Genomic DNA, 15,835 nt, shown 5'->3' on the forward strand with positions numbered 1-15,835 from the left:
CTCAAAGGAGGACTTACTCGGAGTGGACGAGCCCACAAGGTTCCCTCCCGACTACGCGAGGATAGCACCTCACAGGGAGGTGGAGGGGTCGGGGGAGGAGACCCTAGAGGAGGAGGGGGTGGGGGGAGAGCCCTAGAGGACGAGGAGGTGGGGGGAGAGGCAACCGGGCCAAAAAACTCCGGGCCGTGTCCGAAATAGGAGGGTCTTCTTCGATGCCCTCCTATGCTGATGCAGCTTCTGAGTCTGAGGAGGAGGAGTATATTCCTGATGTCGAGGAGGAGGAGGGTGAGGAGGAGGAGGCCGAGGAGGAGGAGGCCGAGGAGGGCGAGGAGGGTGGAGGGGAGGTTGACCCCGAGTTGTGGGGTGACTTTCCACCGGGTGCTCCGCAGGGGTGGCTGCGTGGTAATGCCGGAGTACCTACACCACCTTCTATCGAGGCGCACAAGTGGCTCATTGAACCTGCGGGGACAGAGTAAGTGCATCTCAATCATACTTTCAACACATGACAACATTTTTTTATTGTACACATGGCAACCCTTTGATTCTTTTGCAGTAACTGGATCCTTCATGGAAAGGGCCGTAAACCGAACGGCCTTCTCACTGTCCTGTTGAAGCAGTTTTGTCCTGGCCTATTCTGCCCGCGGCCAGATAGGGACCCACAGCTGCGTGTTTTGGCCACAAGCTAGGCCCACTACGAGGCTTGCAGCAACGCGGAGTACGGGACGGCCGCTAAGGCCGTGATCACCAAATTTTGGGTAAGTTCCCTTTTGAATCACTTGTCTTTAGTTTCGTTCATAGTTTATCATTGAATCACTCAAATCATGCCTTGTTTGCTTCTGGTTTATGCATGATTGCAGCAACTCTATAGAGTTCTTGATGAGCACAAGGCCAGAGCCGACATGGTCTTACTTGCGTCTGCAAAGAAGAAAGCTCGTCAGTTGTAGTACGAGGTGCGTTGGGTTGCCGTCTCACAGTAGTACCACATCTACCTACAACAAAAGATGACCAAAACTCAAGCACAGAGGCAAAAAATTACCATGAGCAGGGAGCAGTTCATGATGGTAACTATTACTGACTTTTCATTGTTTCAAGGAGTCAACTATATGTTTCGTGCTCACATGTCATGCTTCCAAAATTTGCATAGGTTGTTCCTTGTTGGTGCTATGGAAGGCATGGCGGATGGGCGTGTTTGGTGGATAGGTGGGTCGGTGACGATCCAGAGTTTGTTGCCAAGAGCATCAAGGCCCGGGCTAATCGTGGAAAAGACGGGACACACGGCCAAGGAAACGGGAACCACTGGGGCTTCAAGGCCATGAAGGTATATCTATATGAAAGATGCATTTTGGTTCTACTTTACCGTCATGTTCTTATGTATGGCTAACTTTTGTTTGACGTTGCAGAGGACAAGTTGCAGAGGCCGCTCTCAGACATGGAGTCGTGGAATCTGGCCCGCGAGCGGAGTGATCGCAAGGATGGCGAGAGCCAATACCACGGCAACACCGAGAAACACCTGGAGTCTTACACTCAGAACTATCAGAAGTTGCATCCGGATGTTCCCGTTCCTGAGGTCGCCCAGTCTCAGATCGACGACACGGCGGTGGTGGCCATCCAGGGTAAGTCCCATGGCCGGTATCCGTGTTTCGATGGCTTGGTCACTCCGTCGATCTCGTACACACGGCTTCGAGCTACCAAACCGAGCCCGTTAGAGAGTACGGGGCGTTCGCAGCCTCCCTTAGTCCGCCAACGTGCTGTAAGTACTTCCCCTTATCTTCTTTGTCTCTATCTTTCTTAGTTTATTTTCATCACCGCCCACTTAGAAACAACCTCAATTTTGTAGGCATATCAGACCTTTCTCGAGCATAGGCATATTGAGGTGAGGGAGTACTTGCAACGAGTGAAGGCAAACGATGATTACAGCCGTCAAGTGATGGCGGTTAGTTTTACCCTCTTAAACCAAGCTCAAATTTGCACTTTCATTCCTTCTAACTTTGTTGATCACGGCTTGTTTCTAAGTGGACTTGTTTAACTAACATCCAGGCTATGTTGGCGTCTTGGACTAACCGCACGGAGCCACCACAAGTTGGACCCCCACCACCACCTGCGGGAGACGCCCCACACATTCCCACGTTCGAGGAATGGCTGGCACTAGGCGGTGATACTCCGGTTAGTAAATTTGCCTAACTAATGACAAACTAGTTCTCGTTCATTCAACACTATCATGTCATATTTACCGTTTGAATCTTCTTTCAAACATGTAGGGGACCGGTGGCTCGACTCCTTCTCCGTCGCCCCCAGTCACTCCGATCTGGCAGAGTGATGGTGGTCGCGGTGGCGGTTTTGGCGGAGGAGGACTTGGCGGTGGCGGTTTTGGCGGAGGTGGACTCGGTGGTGGTTTTGGTGGAGGTGGACTCGGTGGTGGTGGTGGTTTTGGAGGAGGTGGACTCGGTGGTGCTTGATGTCGATGATGATTCCGTGTATGCGGCCGTTGTGCTATGTCTTTCATGTTTCAACTTTTATGATGTTTCATGTCTTGCACTACTCTTATGTTCGTGGACTTTCGCCGGTGATGATCTATGATCATGAACTTGACTATGTTTAAATGATGTTGATGAACTGTCATATTTCATATTATTCTGTTTTGAAATGTTGTCAAATGAATTGGAAAAGAGAAAACAGGGAATATAAAAAAAAAACTATGCCTACGGCAAAGCCGTCGGCATAGATACGCTCAGGAGCCACCAGGAGGCGACATGTGGCAGGGCTATGCCTACGGCCAAGCCGTCGGCATAGATTTATATCTATGCCGACGGCTTTGCCGTAGGCATAGCCATGCCACCAGGTTACACCAGGAGGCGACATGTGGCAGGGCTATGCCTACGGCAAAGCCGTCGGCATAGATTTAACCTATGCCGACGGCTTTGCCGTAGGCATAGCCCTGCCACGTGTCGCCTCCTGACCGCCAGCAGTTTGACGGCGCCGTCCGTTGCCGTCAGACAGAAAACTACGCCGACGGCTAAACTATGCCGACGGCTACGCCAGGGCCGTCGGCATACCCCCCTATGCCGACGGCATTATTATGCCGACGGTCTGACAGGAGTACGCTGACGTAATCTAGACTAACGGCTCTATGCCGATGGCTGCCGTCGGCATAGATCTATGCCGACGGCCTAGGGGCCTATGCCGACGGCCCGTGGCCGTAGGCATAGACCGCGAGTCCGGTAGTGCATGAACAAAGGCGACGGAGAGGCTCTCACCTGGGAAGATCTGACGAAAATGAAGTTCACATGGCGAGTCGCGCAGGAGATGCTACGAACCGTCCCTCCGATCTTCGGCAACTTCAGAAGAGCGCTGGAGGACGTCGAGTTCGACGGCTACCTCATCCCAAAAGGATGGCAGGTCATTTGCTAGTTCGTAATTCACCACCTAGCTTAGCTACCACAGTCGTCGGAGGCCGAGAAATAAGCTGATCTGAAAGCTTTCAGGTGTTCTGGACGGCGAACGTGACGCACATGGACGCGAGCATCTTCCACGAGCCGGCCAAGTTCGACCCGTCCAGGTTCGAGAACCAGGCAGCGCCGCCGTGCTCCTTCGTCGCCTTCGGGGCCGGCCCGAGGCTATGCCCCGGGATAGACTTCTCCCGGATCGAGACGCTGGTGACGATGCACCACCTGGTGAGGCAGTTCAGATGGAAGCTCTGCTGCAAGGAGAACACCTTCGTGAGGGACCCCATGCCGTCGCCGCTGCGTGGCCTGCCCATCCAAATCCAGCACAGGACCTCCCCTCCACCGTGATCGTGCTTCACAGCAATTACTATCGTGATCGTGCTTCACAGCAATTACTGTCATCGTCGTTCGCATTGCATTCGAAAATGTAGCTGCTGCTGCACGTGTATGTGTGATGAGTAATAAATCAAAAATAAATCAACATTACTATCATGACTTTTCTTGTGTGCCATCTACTATATTACTAAGCTCCCTAGGATTGGAGGCCTCTCGTTCAATTGAGGCCATCAATTTAAAATTGGGTCACCGATTTTGACCGAGTCAACAATCTCTCACTCAATTTAATTTAGAATGCCCTCTAATTTTGGAGCTCTCTCATTCAAATGAGAAATTAAATATTGAATTTGGTTCATGATTTTGACTGGGTCAACATTTTTTTCAAATCAATCTAAAGCAACCGACCTATAAAATCATACCAATCCCGCACACTCTCATCACTTAGAAAAAAGAAGCACCAACATGTGATACTATAACACCAATATCGTACATGCAGTCATCGGCGCAGAATATTTCTCCACATAAGTATGAATTGATTAGCAGATAACACAAAATCACACCACGAAAAGCCTGTCAAAACACTAAATAAATGAACTTTGACCATGTTCAGAGCCAAAAATATCGGCATCCACAATACTAAATAAATGAGATATGAAAATTCATTCCATGATGAATCTAAAAATCTGATTTTATATTGTGGATATTGATATATTTCCACATAAATGCGGTCAAACATAAAGAGGTTTGACATTTTAAAAAACTAATACACCCTATATTTTGATATAAATGGAGTAAAAAATTTATGAAACTCAATGACAGCAACGGCGCAGCAAAGCGCGCCCAACTCTTCTAGTTTATTTTTAACTCAAGACAAGTAGTCGAGGTGTTGTAGACGTTGGTAACATGTGCACCTGAGCTTTTGTTTTTTGTTTTTGATAAAAGCGATTTTTATTGATTCATATAATGTACTAACAAGTGGATAAAAACAAAATGAGCACATACCTGGTCTATGCACAATTGGAATATGCACAAAAGAGTTTAAAAACACAAACACAAACGATCACATCGGCAAGAAGCAAAGTCCGAGGCTATGCCTATGCACATAAAAAACAAAAAAGAAATGCAGAAAAGCAATTATGATCCACGCTGAACAACTATTGTGCCAATAAAGATGATGCAAATGAACACAATCCGAACATGGACACAACTATATGAACTGAAAACCATGCACACAGCAGGCAAGCAGCCCAACCGGCAAGGCCATCCGCGGAACCAAGAATATGTGAGACGCCCGAGCGGCTCCGGTCATTGATCAAACTATTGAGAAGAGACGATACGGCCCAAATCCCACATTGGAGATGCTACGGTGATCTCAGGCATCCATACACAAGTGTATGTTGATGATAAATCTCTGTGTTATCTCACATTGCTAGCCTTTCTTGCACCTTCATATCCGCAACTAGCCATCACTATCTCTATCAAACATGAACCGACCACCCCCTTTCCAAAAAAATAAAATAACATGGCCACCCAAACGAAAACAAATTGGAAAAGTAAAAAGAAAATAGAACATCATAGTCAAATATGATACTTGTGTACAAATCAGACTTGCAAGAGCAAGACATATTTTCCCCTATTGATCCCAAATTATGATATCATTCTTTCTTTTTTGGGGAAAAGAAGAATTTAGTAATAATGGGTAGAACTAAATTTATGCGGACGATGCGGCGGTCTTCATGGCACCCATCAAGCGCGATATTGACCACCTCTCCAACATCCTTAGTCTTTTTGGCGATGTCACCGGTCTAGCTACCAACTTTCACAAGAGCTCGGTCATCCCAATCCGATGTGGGCACATCAACCTGTCGGACATCCTTCAAAACCTTCCGGCGGCGCGCGGATCCTTCCCCATGAAATACTTAGGCCTCCCGCTCTCTATGTGGCGGCTCAGGAAGGTGGACTTTCAGTTCTTGGAGGATAAGGCGGCGGCAAAGTTGGTCCCTTGGGACGGGCAAAACATCACGTATATGGGACGCACCGCCTTGGTCAAGTAGGTGCTTGCCTCCCAAGCATATACTTCATCACTACGCTCGTCGTCCCCACAAGCACCCTCAAAAATCTCAACAAGCTTGAGCGAGCCTTCCTTTGGGAGGGAACAGACAAGACCACCGGGGCCAAATGCAAGGTTAATTGGGACACCGTTTGTCGCCCAATTGCCAATGGGGGTCTTGGAGTGCTAAACACGGAGAAATTTGCTAGGGCACTGAGGATTCGTTGGATTTGGTTTGAGTGGAAGGAGCCAACTAAGATGTGGGTTGGCATGGGCAACCCGTGCGATAACGCAGACTACAACTTCTTCTATGCCTCCTCAACTATTATTGTGGGAAATGGTGCGTGCACCCCCTTTTGGGACTCTCCGTGGGTGCACAACCGCAAACCCATGGATTTGGCCCCTCTCATCTACGCGGCGTCAACGAGGAAGAATTGGAAGGTGCGGGAAGCACTAAAGGATGGCTCTTGGGTTAAAAAGATCAAGATGACGTCCGATTTTTCTATAGAGCACTTCAGACAATTTCTCGAGCTTTGGGTCACCATCCGGGATTTTCACCTACAGGAGGATATTGACGACGACATTGTTTGGAAGCATTCTACTAGTGGCCTCTACACGGCGGAGTCCGCCTACAAAGCGCAATTTCTCGGCCTCATTCGCTCTCCCTTGGAGCATGCAATGTGGAAAATCTGGGCTCCACCCAAGGTCAAGTTCTTTGCTTGACTGGCCATCCAAAATAGAGTCTGGACCGCGAATCGATTGGCCAAGCGCGGTTGGCCTAACTGTGGCTCATGCCCCTTATGCATGCGTGAGAATGAATCGGTTGACCATCTCTTCTTCAAATGTCGTTTCGCCATTCGCCTATGGGGCTTGGTCAAGGCGTGGCTGCAACTCATTCACATTGACACCTCTACTTGGCCCCTGAGGCATTCCACCTTAGACTGGTGGCTTGGGTTGACTGATGCTTCCGTCCCCAACCGGAAGGCCATGGCCTCGCTCACCATGCTCACTACATGGACGATCTGGAACGAGCGAAACGCTCGTGTATTCCACAACATGGCCGCTCCGCCTACGGTTCTTCTCGACAACATCAAAAGGGAGGCATCATTTTGGGTCGCCGCCGGAGCTAAGAAGCTAGGGTCCATCATGCCGAGAGAGTGATTCTTCCGTGTATTCTTAAGGGGTGTTTGTAACACAAACTCTATTCTTTCTTAATTAATATACGTGGCAAATCTTTTGCCCATTTTCAAAAAAATAAAATAAAAAAAATGAGCACAGACCTAGTCTATGCACAAAAGAGTTTAAAAACACAAACACAAACGATCACATCGGCAAGAAGCAAAGTCCGATGCTATGCCTATGCAGATAAAAAACAAAAAAGAAATGCAAAAAAAGCAATTATGATCCACGCTGAACAACTGTTGTGCCAAGAAAGATGATGCAAACGAACACAATCCGGACATGGACACAACGATATGAACTGAAAACCATGCACACGGCAGGCAAGCAGCCCAACCGCCAAGGCGATCTGCGGAACCAAGAATATGTGAGACGCCAGAGCGGCTCCAGTCATTGATCAAACTATTGAGAAGAGATGATATGGCCAAAATCCCACATTGGAGATGCTACGGTGATCTCACGCATCCAGACACAAGTGTATGTTGATGATAAATCTGTGTGTTATCTCACATCTGCAACTAGCCATCACTATCTCTATCAAACATGAACCGACCGCCCCCTTTTCCAAAAAAATTAAAATAACATGGCCACCCAAACGAAAACAAATTGGAAAAGTAAAAAAAAAATGGAACATCATAGTCAAATATGGTACTTGTGTACAGATCAGACTTGCAAGAGCAAGACACATTTTCCCCTATTGATCCCAAATTAAGGTACCGTTCTTACTTTTTTGGGAAAAGAAGAATTTATTAATAATGGGTAGAAGTACATTCATTACACAATAAATAGTACTACCTCCGTTTCGATGAATAAGTCATTCACGTAGTTCTAGGTTGACGATTTAACCATCTAAATATGTATTATATGTGATAAAAATATATATTTAGAAACTACATCCTTGTAGAAATCTAGTGATGTACTTTTCATGACATATAACATATGTTTAATTCCTCAAATCGATGACCTAGAACTGCGCGAATGACTTATTCACCTAGACGGAGGTAGTACTCCCTCCGTTCCAAAATACTTATTGTGGTTTTAATTCTATTTACATGCCACACTGTGCTTTGTAGGAATACACAATTAATTCTATGCTGAAGCTCCAAAATCCGGATAGTATCTTCTTTTGTTCTTGCGGCTTTGCTCTTGTTGTTTCATCAGATGGGCTTATCCCCTGTCCTGCCCTGTTACAAGTACGCACGCTTCTGTGCTATGGGAACAACGGGGAGAGGCAGATAGCCCTTTTTCTGCAAGCACATCACTGTCTCGTACAAGCTTTCCCTCAACGGAGTGAACTCTAATCCGAGCTCCCTCAGCCTCCGGTTCGAGAACTTGTATGGCTTGGCCATGGAATTGTCGTCGTCTTCGCACCTGAGAGGGCACGCCAACCAAATCGATGGTGAGCAAGCAAGCAACGCCCAGAATCGAATCAAACAGGTTCAAATTATTGTACTACGTACTTGGCGGTTATGTTGTACTGAGGAAAGAGGTCGCCGAGGAGCTGAAGGAAATGCGCGCGGTGCAGCACGGCACCGATGCAGAGGTAGCGGCCGCGCGCGTCCGGGTGCTCGTAGACGAAGACGTGCGCGCGGGCGACATCACGGACGTCGGTGTAGGCGGCGACGGCATTCGGGTAGGTGGGCTTTGCGCCGGTGAGGTAGCGGGCCACGTGGCTGCTGCTGAAGTTGAGCGACTGCTGCAGCATGGGGCCCATGGTCATGGACGGCACCACCACCGCTAGCTCCAGGCCCCTCTTGGCCGCCTCCTCCGTCGCCGTGATCTCCGCCATCATCTTGGCGCAGCAGTACATGTTCTGCACAGGAAGATCAGGTGAGTTCAGTTCAGTGGCAAGTGGCAACAATGATCGGGTGGGATGGAGCAGAGTATTCTTACCCCTGTGTTTTTGCAGTACTCATAGTCGCTCCAGCACGACTCGTCGAGCACTGCGTCGGGCCTGCGGTTGGGGTCCATGTGCACGGCGCCATAGGACGAAGTGAACACCACGCGCCGCACGCCCGCGTCCGCCGCCGCTCTGATCACGTTCCTCGTCCCCTCCACGGCGACCGGCACGAGGTCCTGCAAGGCAGCAGAGCAGAGCACGAGGTAAGCCACTCAGTACGCGGCGCTTGTTAGAATCGCAAGAAGTGAGCAGAGCAGAGGAAGTGAACTGACCGGGTCGTTGGAGACTGGCGAGGCGACGTGGAAGACGCCGTGGCAGCCGCGGAAGGCGGTGCGGAGGCCGTCGTAGTCAAGAACGTCGGCCCGGCACAGGGTGAGCCTCTCCTCGGCGCCCTCCATCGCCAGCAGGTGTGCGTTCTTTTGGTCAGCTGCACAAACGACTCCACCATTAGATTATCTACTACAGAATTAATAGGGATCCATCATCGACTGACGCACGGTGTAAGTAAACAGGGACTTACCGGGGTCCCTGGCGGTTCCCCTGACGCGGTAGCCGCGGAGGAGGAGCTCCTTCACGACCCAGGAGCCGATGAAGCCCCCGGCCCCCGTGACGCAGACCAGCTCCTGCTCCGGCTGCCGCTGCTTCATCTCGCCGTTGTCGGTGGCCTTGTCAATGGACGGCATGGTGGATTGGTGTCCGGTGACCACGGTGGTCGGCCGATCGATGTGTGGATGCAAGCTTGCTGCTTAACAAACTACACGGGCTAGCAGTACGAGTTTGCGTTTGCTTGAGGCTGCTGCTGATCGATGTGTGTTCTGTTCGGTTAGCGTGCTCCACTATTTATACTGGAAAGTAGAGGCACCGTTGCACGACAGCACAGCAAAACTGCGATGCAATACTACCTGGGCTCGAGTGCGTGAGAGGGTAGGCTGCAGCTCGTTTTGTTTATGGAGTGATACAGCCAGCCAGCGACTGGATATTCAGCGGCGCGACCCGGTGAGTGGGTTTGGGGCTCAGTCGACATTGGAGCAGGGCAGATTCCGTTTCCGCGAAGCGAATCCTTCCTGCTGCCACGGAAAGGTCCACGACCTCGCGCGTCGTCGTTCCATGACAAAAGCACCGCTGGTTTTCCTTGCGCCGTATTGCTATTGAATTATGTCTTGGATTCCTCTTTTGCGATCTGTGTTTGAATTTGACTTCCCGTTCAGGTAAAGAAGTATATGGGCGTGTTTGGTTGCCGTGTGCTACACTACCTGCGTTGTATATCCTTCTCCACTTAGGCTGGCTCTAAAAAAACAACCTCATATAGGACGTGGAGTTTGTACACCCAGGAGCAAATGCTCCTGGTGTGAACAGTAAAATAAAAAAAAATTCAAAGAAATGTCAAAAAAATCTGAATTTTTTTGTGGCATACTTATACAAATGTTTGTTCTGCACGTAAAATTTCATCGCGAAATCACATTGGTGGAACGTGTGGTAAAAAAAACAAAATCGATGCTCTGAAAATGTTACTTACAAAAGCATTTTGGAGCTCTGATTTTTTTTTTGACACGACTTCTACGAATGTGATTTCCTGATGAAAATTTTCATGCACAAGAAACACTTGTGAAAGTATGTCACAAAAAAAATTCAGAATTTTTTGAATTTTTTTCTATTTTTTTATTTTACTGTTTACACCAAGAGCATTTGCTCCTGGGTGTAGAATGGTACTTTCGCCTCATATGTGACATCTACGAGTTGTTTGGTTGCCTGCATATGGACTTCCTGCATTAGGAGATCAACTTTGGCACGTTGTTTGGTTGCCTGCATTGTCTCGGCGCATGCTATTACACGTTGTTTGATTGCCCGCATGAGGTATGATTAAGAGCTAGCACTTGCACTTAGCACACAGGGTTAAAAGCTAGCAGAGGAAGGGGGAGAAGAAATGTAGTGTGCGTCGGACCATGGCGACTGCAGTGGATAGTGGCCGTGGCGCCGTGTCCGACATGACGAGCATGGAGTCATGGACGAGCGACCCCGTCGGCGGCACGGCGAGTGACACCGTCGGCGAACTAGTTGCGGTGCTCGCGCAAAGACAGTGGACAGAGGAGGAGAATGAAGTGCTCGCGCCATCGTATCGTCAGTGCAGTGGACGAGAGAGGAGGCCGAGATGATTGACGCTGGAAACGACACCAGTGTAGTAGGGCGAGAGAGAGGAGGCGAAGATGACCGACCCCGTCGGCGGCGCGGCGAACTGCAGTGTGCGGGGAGGAGGACACAAGAAAGCAGTGCGCGCCATTGCAGCGTCAGTGTAGTAGGAGGACGACAGAGAGTAGGCCGAGATGAGCGACGCCACAAACGACTCTAGTGTAGTAGCACGCGGGCAAGGAGATCAAGGGGAAGGGCTACTGCGTCGAGAGGGACGAATAGGAGGGCTCTGAGCAGAGGACAAAGGAGCTCGACATGGCGGTGTCAGTGCAATTCAAAGAGAGATGAAGCTGCGATCGTCAAAATCAAAAACTTACAACATGAATGTTGTGAGGAACTGCGAGATTAGGCTGTTGGTCAAAGAAAATTACAAATGATCGATCGTGCGCGACGAATCTGACAAAATTCGTCCAGAATAGCTCCAAATGAGAACACGAGATTAAGAACTTACGACCGACGAAACTACGAACCGTTCGCCTGAATGGAACTGTAGCATTGAGGTGCATCTTTTTCATGTAGATCTTACCTCGAACCAAAGCACCGTTGTGTAGATCAGAGGGACAAGAAAGAGAGGATATTAGAGAGAAGCTTACTGGAGGTTGAAGAAGACCTCACGTAATCATCTCGCATCCCTCCCATCTCCACTCGTGCAAGGGCCCGCTCGCTTGCGCTCGCCTCGGCTTGGCTCGCAAGAAACTGCCGATTTGAGTGTTTCCATTGAGTCAGGGCCAGAGGAGCTTTAAGTTTCGTGCTATGCAGGCCCAACAGTAAAACCAGGCAATCAAACAGCCCGTTCCCTTCCCGCGCGGGCCTGGTTGGGCCTTATGCAAGCAACCAAACACGGCCTATGTGTTTTTTAGAGCTAAACGGGTCTAACGTTATTAACTCTTGACAGTGTACTTTGTCCGCTACAAAAACCACTAAAGCTATTTTTAAGGGGATGAAAACTGATGCAACTTTTGTTAAGTGGGTGATGCAACTTTTGTTAAGTGGGTACTCAGGATCAAAAAGTGTTAAATGATTTAATTAGCGTCAAAAAACAACAAAGTGAGGGAGAAAAAAAACTAAATTCACTCTAAAATAAATTATGTTATGATAACTTTTTTGCCGGAGAAACTTCTGATCTATTCATAATCAATCATGGCAGTATAAAGACACTCGAGGTAGCAAAAATCATAACGAGGTCCATGGACCACCTAGCGATAACTGGACCGTGCTTTGCAATAGATGTTTTCATCATGTTGAATGATAATATATTTTGTGGTTAGCTATCTCAAAGAAAATGATAATATTTTTGAAGCCATGTTCTTTCTTTAATCCCAGGCACTACCACAGTGATCTATGGTGTCGGGTTGTGGTTTGTAAAAAGAATGTAGCCAAGTGAGGTGGTGGAGCACCCTAGGGTCGTCACCATGGTATTGGCTCCATCAGCAAGAGATAAGAGGGTCAAGTAGTATACAATTTGCCACTAAATTGTATACTACTTGACCCTCTTATCCTTTGCACCTTTAGGTTTGAGTCGAATGACCAACATGCAATGGAGGAGAACAGGCACAAGGAAGCGCCAACACCATCCACAAGAGAAGCTTGTAAGACGAGAACGAAGAAATAAGGAGTACCTCAGACGAAGTCAACCAACAGCCATCGGGAGAGTCAGACATTCTGACAGAATGACAACCCAACATTCGACTTCACGTTTGCTCTTTGGACACTGTTGGAATTTCTGACAGGAATATACGACAACCTCCGACACGTCGGACAAGATATCGGATCACCTGTCCGACTTATCTAGACCCCTTTGAACCATATCGGTCGTAAGTCGAATAGAGGGTGCCACAGGCCTGTTACCTTTCCCCGCGTACCTATCTCTTCAAGGCTAAACTACACATACCATTCTCCTCCTCCTATCTTGGGTTAACAAAATATAAACTTAATCTTGAGAGAGCTTTGCTCAATCTACCTCCTCCTTCGGGACCAAGACCCCTTGCGAGAGAAGAATCTTAGGATTACAAGACCTCTTACGAGGGAAGATTCTTGTAGGAATACAAGACCCCCATCTCTGCTAGATATTTGGGAATACTATTTCTCAGGAGCTCCAATTCCCCTTGAATTTGGAGAGGAATCTACCTTGGTAATTTTTACTTTGTTATTGTTTGGATCTTGGAGTGTATCACCTTTTGCATTGGGATTTTGACTAGTTGTCTGTGAATCTTGACTATGAGAGCAATTTCCTCTTGAGTGTTGCCCCTTGTTCCTCGTGTTCAACCTCAATTCCACCCTTAATCCGTGAAGATCGGGCCACTCCGACGGCTTGCACCATATCACCTGTTACGATCCGGCATAAAGTCAACTAAAGCTCACTGTACCCTGTCTTTTCTACAAGACTCACTGTATGCATGGACGGGGGTGTATCTGGTGCACCGGAGCATCTGATGGGACAGACGCACCCAATCTCATAAATATCATTTGAAACAATGAAAGACTAGGAAATTTCATGAAAGTAAAATACGTATCTAGCCCGGTATAAAATTTTGGGTCTAAATTCAAAATGCATATATAGAAAGTAAAAATCAAATCAAATCACAGTACAAACAATAGCAAATGCGGAATGGACTTGAATATGGCCCGTTTTCTTCATGTAAATGGATTCAATACTTATTTCTGGTACTATGTTCGAAATTTAAATGTAAAATCTATGGCACAACAAATTCGAATTTTGTAGCATCTCTTAGCGCACTTACCTGTGTGGTGGACTTGAGCTGCGCCCGCCGGAAAACGAGAGACGTGGGCCGGGGTGACAGCCCACCGGAGCCGTCGCTGAAGGAGCAGCACGAGTTGCTTCTTTCTTCTTGGCTGGCGCGAGGAACAAGCCGTCAAAGCACGCCGGACCAGAACAAAACGGGGGTATTCTTCCAGTACGTTCTGAAAAGAATCTCAAACATGGGGCAGTAGTACCATCAGTGTCACTACGGAACCATCAGCGGTTCCCGTCACGCTCCCGAGCATGTGCCCGGCTGCTGGAAGCGGAAGGCAGGCCGTCCCAGTCAACTCGACTAACACCACTTTCTGAATATTGCGGCGTATCGGTCGGACTGTTTTGATCAGCAGAGGGGATAATATATAATACACCCTTCCATCCATATTTTAAAGTTGTACTAAAGCTGTGACAAATAATATTGATCGAGGAAAATATGGTCTTTTCATAAGTATGTCCTGAACCAAGTTCGAAGCAGTTTTCAGGTTCACTGTAGGGGCCAACAAGTTTGAGTGTTAATGCCAGGTTGCCAAAGTATGTGAGTGAAGTGAGTCAACTCGAGTCAGGCCATCTCCAACACGGATCATTCCCACCGGCCGTTTGAATAATTTTAGTACAGATCACCAAAACGAATGGTATCGGTCCGAATGTTTGAAATCCTATAAAATGGCTCCAAACTGAGGGAGCTGCGTCTCGCATCTTAGACTCCGATACCACAGATGATGCGGAGCATCCCACGTTCATCCACATATACACTCCGACTACTCTTCAAGCCTCAAGAGGACATATGAAGAGACCTCGACCATACGCCATTGGGCACAAGGAGAACTCACTCCTCTTCGAACCGTCACTTTCCACATGTGAGACATGGCTACTACCTCATGCATGGACCTTGCATACACTGAGGTACAACCGAGACGACCATGGAGGATCAAAGGACCAAGGCCAAGCATGAAAGAGGAGAAGGAAGAAGAAGCAGGGACAAGCTTCTGGAAAGCCCGGAACTTCCGGCCTCTGCCCGGAACTTCCGGCCCCCGGATTCCAGGTCAGCCCCGAGCGCGCCAACTCTCTGGATAGCCCGGAACCCGGCCGGAACTTGCCCGGAACTTCCGGCCTGCTAGCGTGCATAGACTCGGGCCGAAGCCCATGTAACCTCTTTCCCACTTACCCCTTCGTGGCTTAGACTATAAATAGACCACCCCTCCTCCTAGTTAGGGTTAGCATTGTGATAGCTCATTAGAGATAGAGCTTTGCTCATCCATATCGGATCTACTCCACGAGAGAGACTGCGGCCCCTCTACGGAGACGATCCTCTTGGATTCAAGACCTCCTTTACGGAGAAGACCCCATCAAGACCTCCTCACGGAGAAGAACCCGATTACCTCTTGTATCGTCCTTTATTGACTTTGGATCATGGATCTCTCTTTGTGTTCATCGATCTAGCGCATGTGTAATCGAATCTTGTTGGTTGAGTGTTCTTCGTGTTTTTCCCCGTGTTTCCCCTTTGTGTTTTCCGCGCGTTCCTCGTGTTCCCCCGTAGGGATCCTCCAAACGTGAAGATCGGCCGTACGGAGTTCCACTCTACATCATCTTGGTATCATGAGCCACGTTGATCACGTTTTTGGAGCCCCTACCCTTTGTTTTCTAGCTTGATTTTGTTGATTTCGTCCTAAATCCGAAAATCCCCACCAAAAATAGCCCCCAAATTTTTTGTGATTTGTTGGTTTTGATGATGTTTTGTTGATTTTGATCCATGGATTCGTTGTGTTTCAAGTGGATCTAGCTTTCCCCCATCATTTTCCCCCTTTCCATCCACGAAATTTCCCTAATTTTGACCTTGGAAATCGAGTTTTTTCGCCCCGTTCTCAGATCTGGAATTTAGGGTTCGTCCCGGAAGAAATTCCACGATCCCCGGAACTTCCGTCCCAGCCCTGGAACTTCTGGGCTAAGCAGAAAGTTTACCCCAAAAATCCCAAGACTCCCCG

The 15,835-nt window shown here is 48.3% G+C and overlaps 2 protein-coding genes across 2 annotated transcripts in view; one reads left to right on the forward strand and one right to left on the reverse strand.

Moving 5' to 3' along the window:
- The window catches only part of LOC119321517 (cytochrome P450 716B1-like), an 11,466-nt gene extending 7,675 nt beyond the window's left edge, over window positions 1–3,791 (forward strand). The window contains exons 3-4 of the mRNA XM_037595164.1: window positions 3,223–3,396; window positions 3,483–3,791. Of these exons, the coding sequence (XP_037451061.1) occupies window positions 3,223–3,396; window positions 3,483–3,791 (483 nt within the window). The remainder of the gene's footprint in view (window positions 1–3,222; window positions 3,397–3,482) is intronic.
- Window positions 3,792–7,963: 4,172 nt separating this feature from the next.
- Window positions 7,964–9,698, reverse strand: LOC119325906 (cinnamoyl-CoA reductase 1-like). The gene is made up of 5 exons (XM_037599630.1): window positions 9,429–9,698; window positions 9,181–9,335; window positions 8,902–9,084; window positions 8,469–8,821; window positions 7,964–8,379 (listed from the first exon to the last, which is right to left on the reverse strand). The coding sequence occupies exons 1-5, from the start codon at window positions 9,589–9,591 to the stop codon at window positions 8,196–8,198; spliced, it is 1,038 nt and encodes a 345-aa protein (XP_037455527.1). The 5' UTR covers window positions 9,592–9,698; the 3' UTR covers window positions 7,964–8,195.
- Between the last annotated feature and the right edge of the window lie 6,137 nt (window positions 9,699–15,835).

The sequence above is a fragment of the Triticum dicoccoides genome, chromosome 6B (assembly GCF_002162155.2).
Source record: "Triticum dicoccoides isolate Atlit2015 ecotype Zavitan chromosome 6B, WEW_v2.0, whole genome shotgun sequence".
In the NCBI taxonomy this organism is placed as follows: domain Eukaryota; kingdom Viridiplantae; phylum Streptophyta; class Magnoliopsida; order Poales; family Poaceae; genus Triticum; species Triticum dicoccoides.

Excerpts from the sequence above, each read along its gene's own strand:
- LOC119325906 (XM_037599630.1), bottom strand. The coding sequence starts at position 9,591 with ATGCCGTCCATTGACAAGGCCACCGACAACGGCGAGATGAAGCAGCGG. Across the intron at positions 8,822-8,901 it reads AGTACTGCAAAAACACAGGG|AACATGTACTGCTGCGCCAA; the intron begins GTAAGAATACTC and ends CTTCCTGTGCAG. Across the intron at positions 8,380-8,468 it reads CAGTACAACATAACCGCCAA|GTGCGAAGACGACGACAATT; the intron begins GTACGTAGTACA and ends GTGCCCTCTCAG.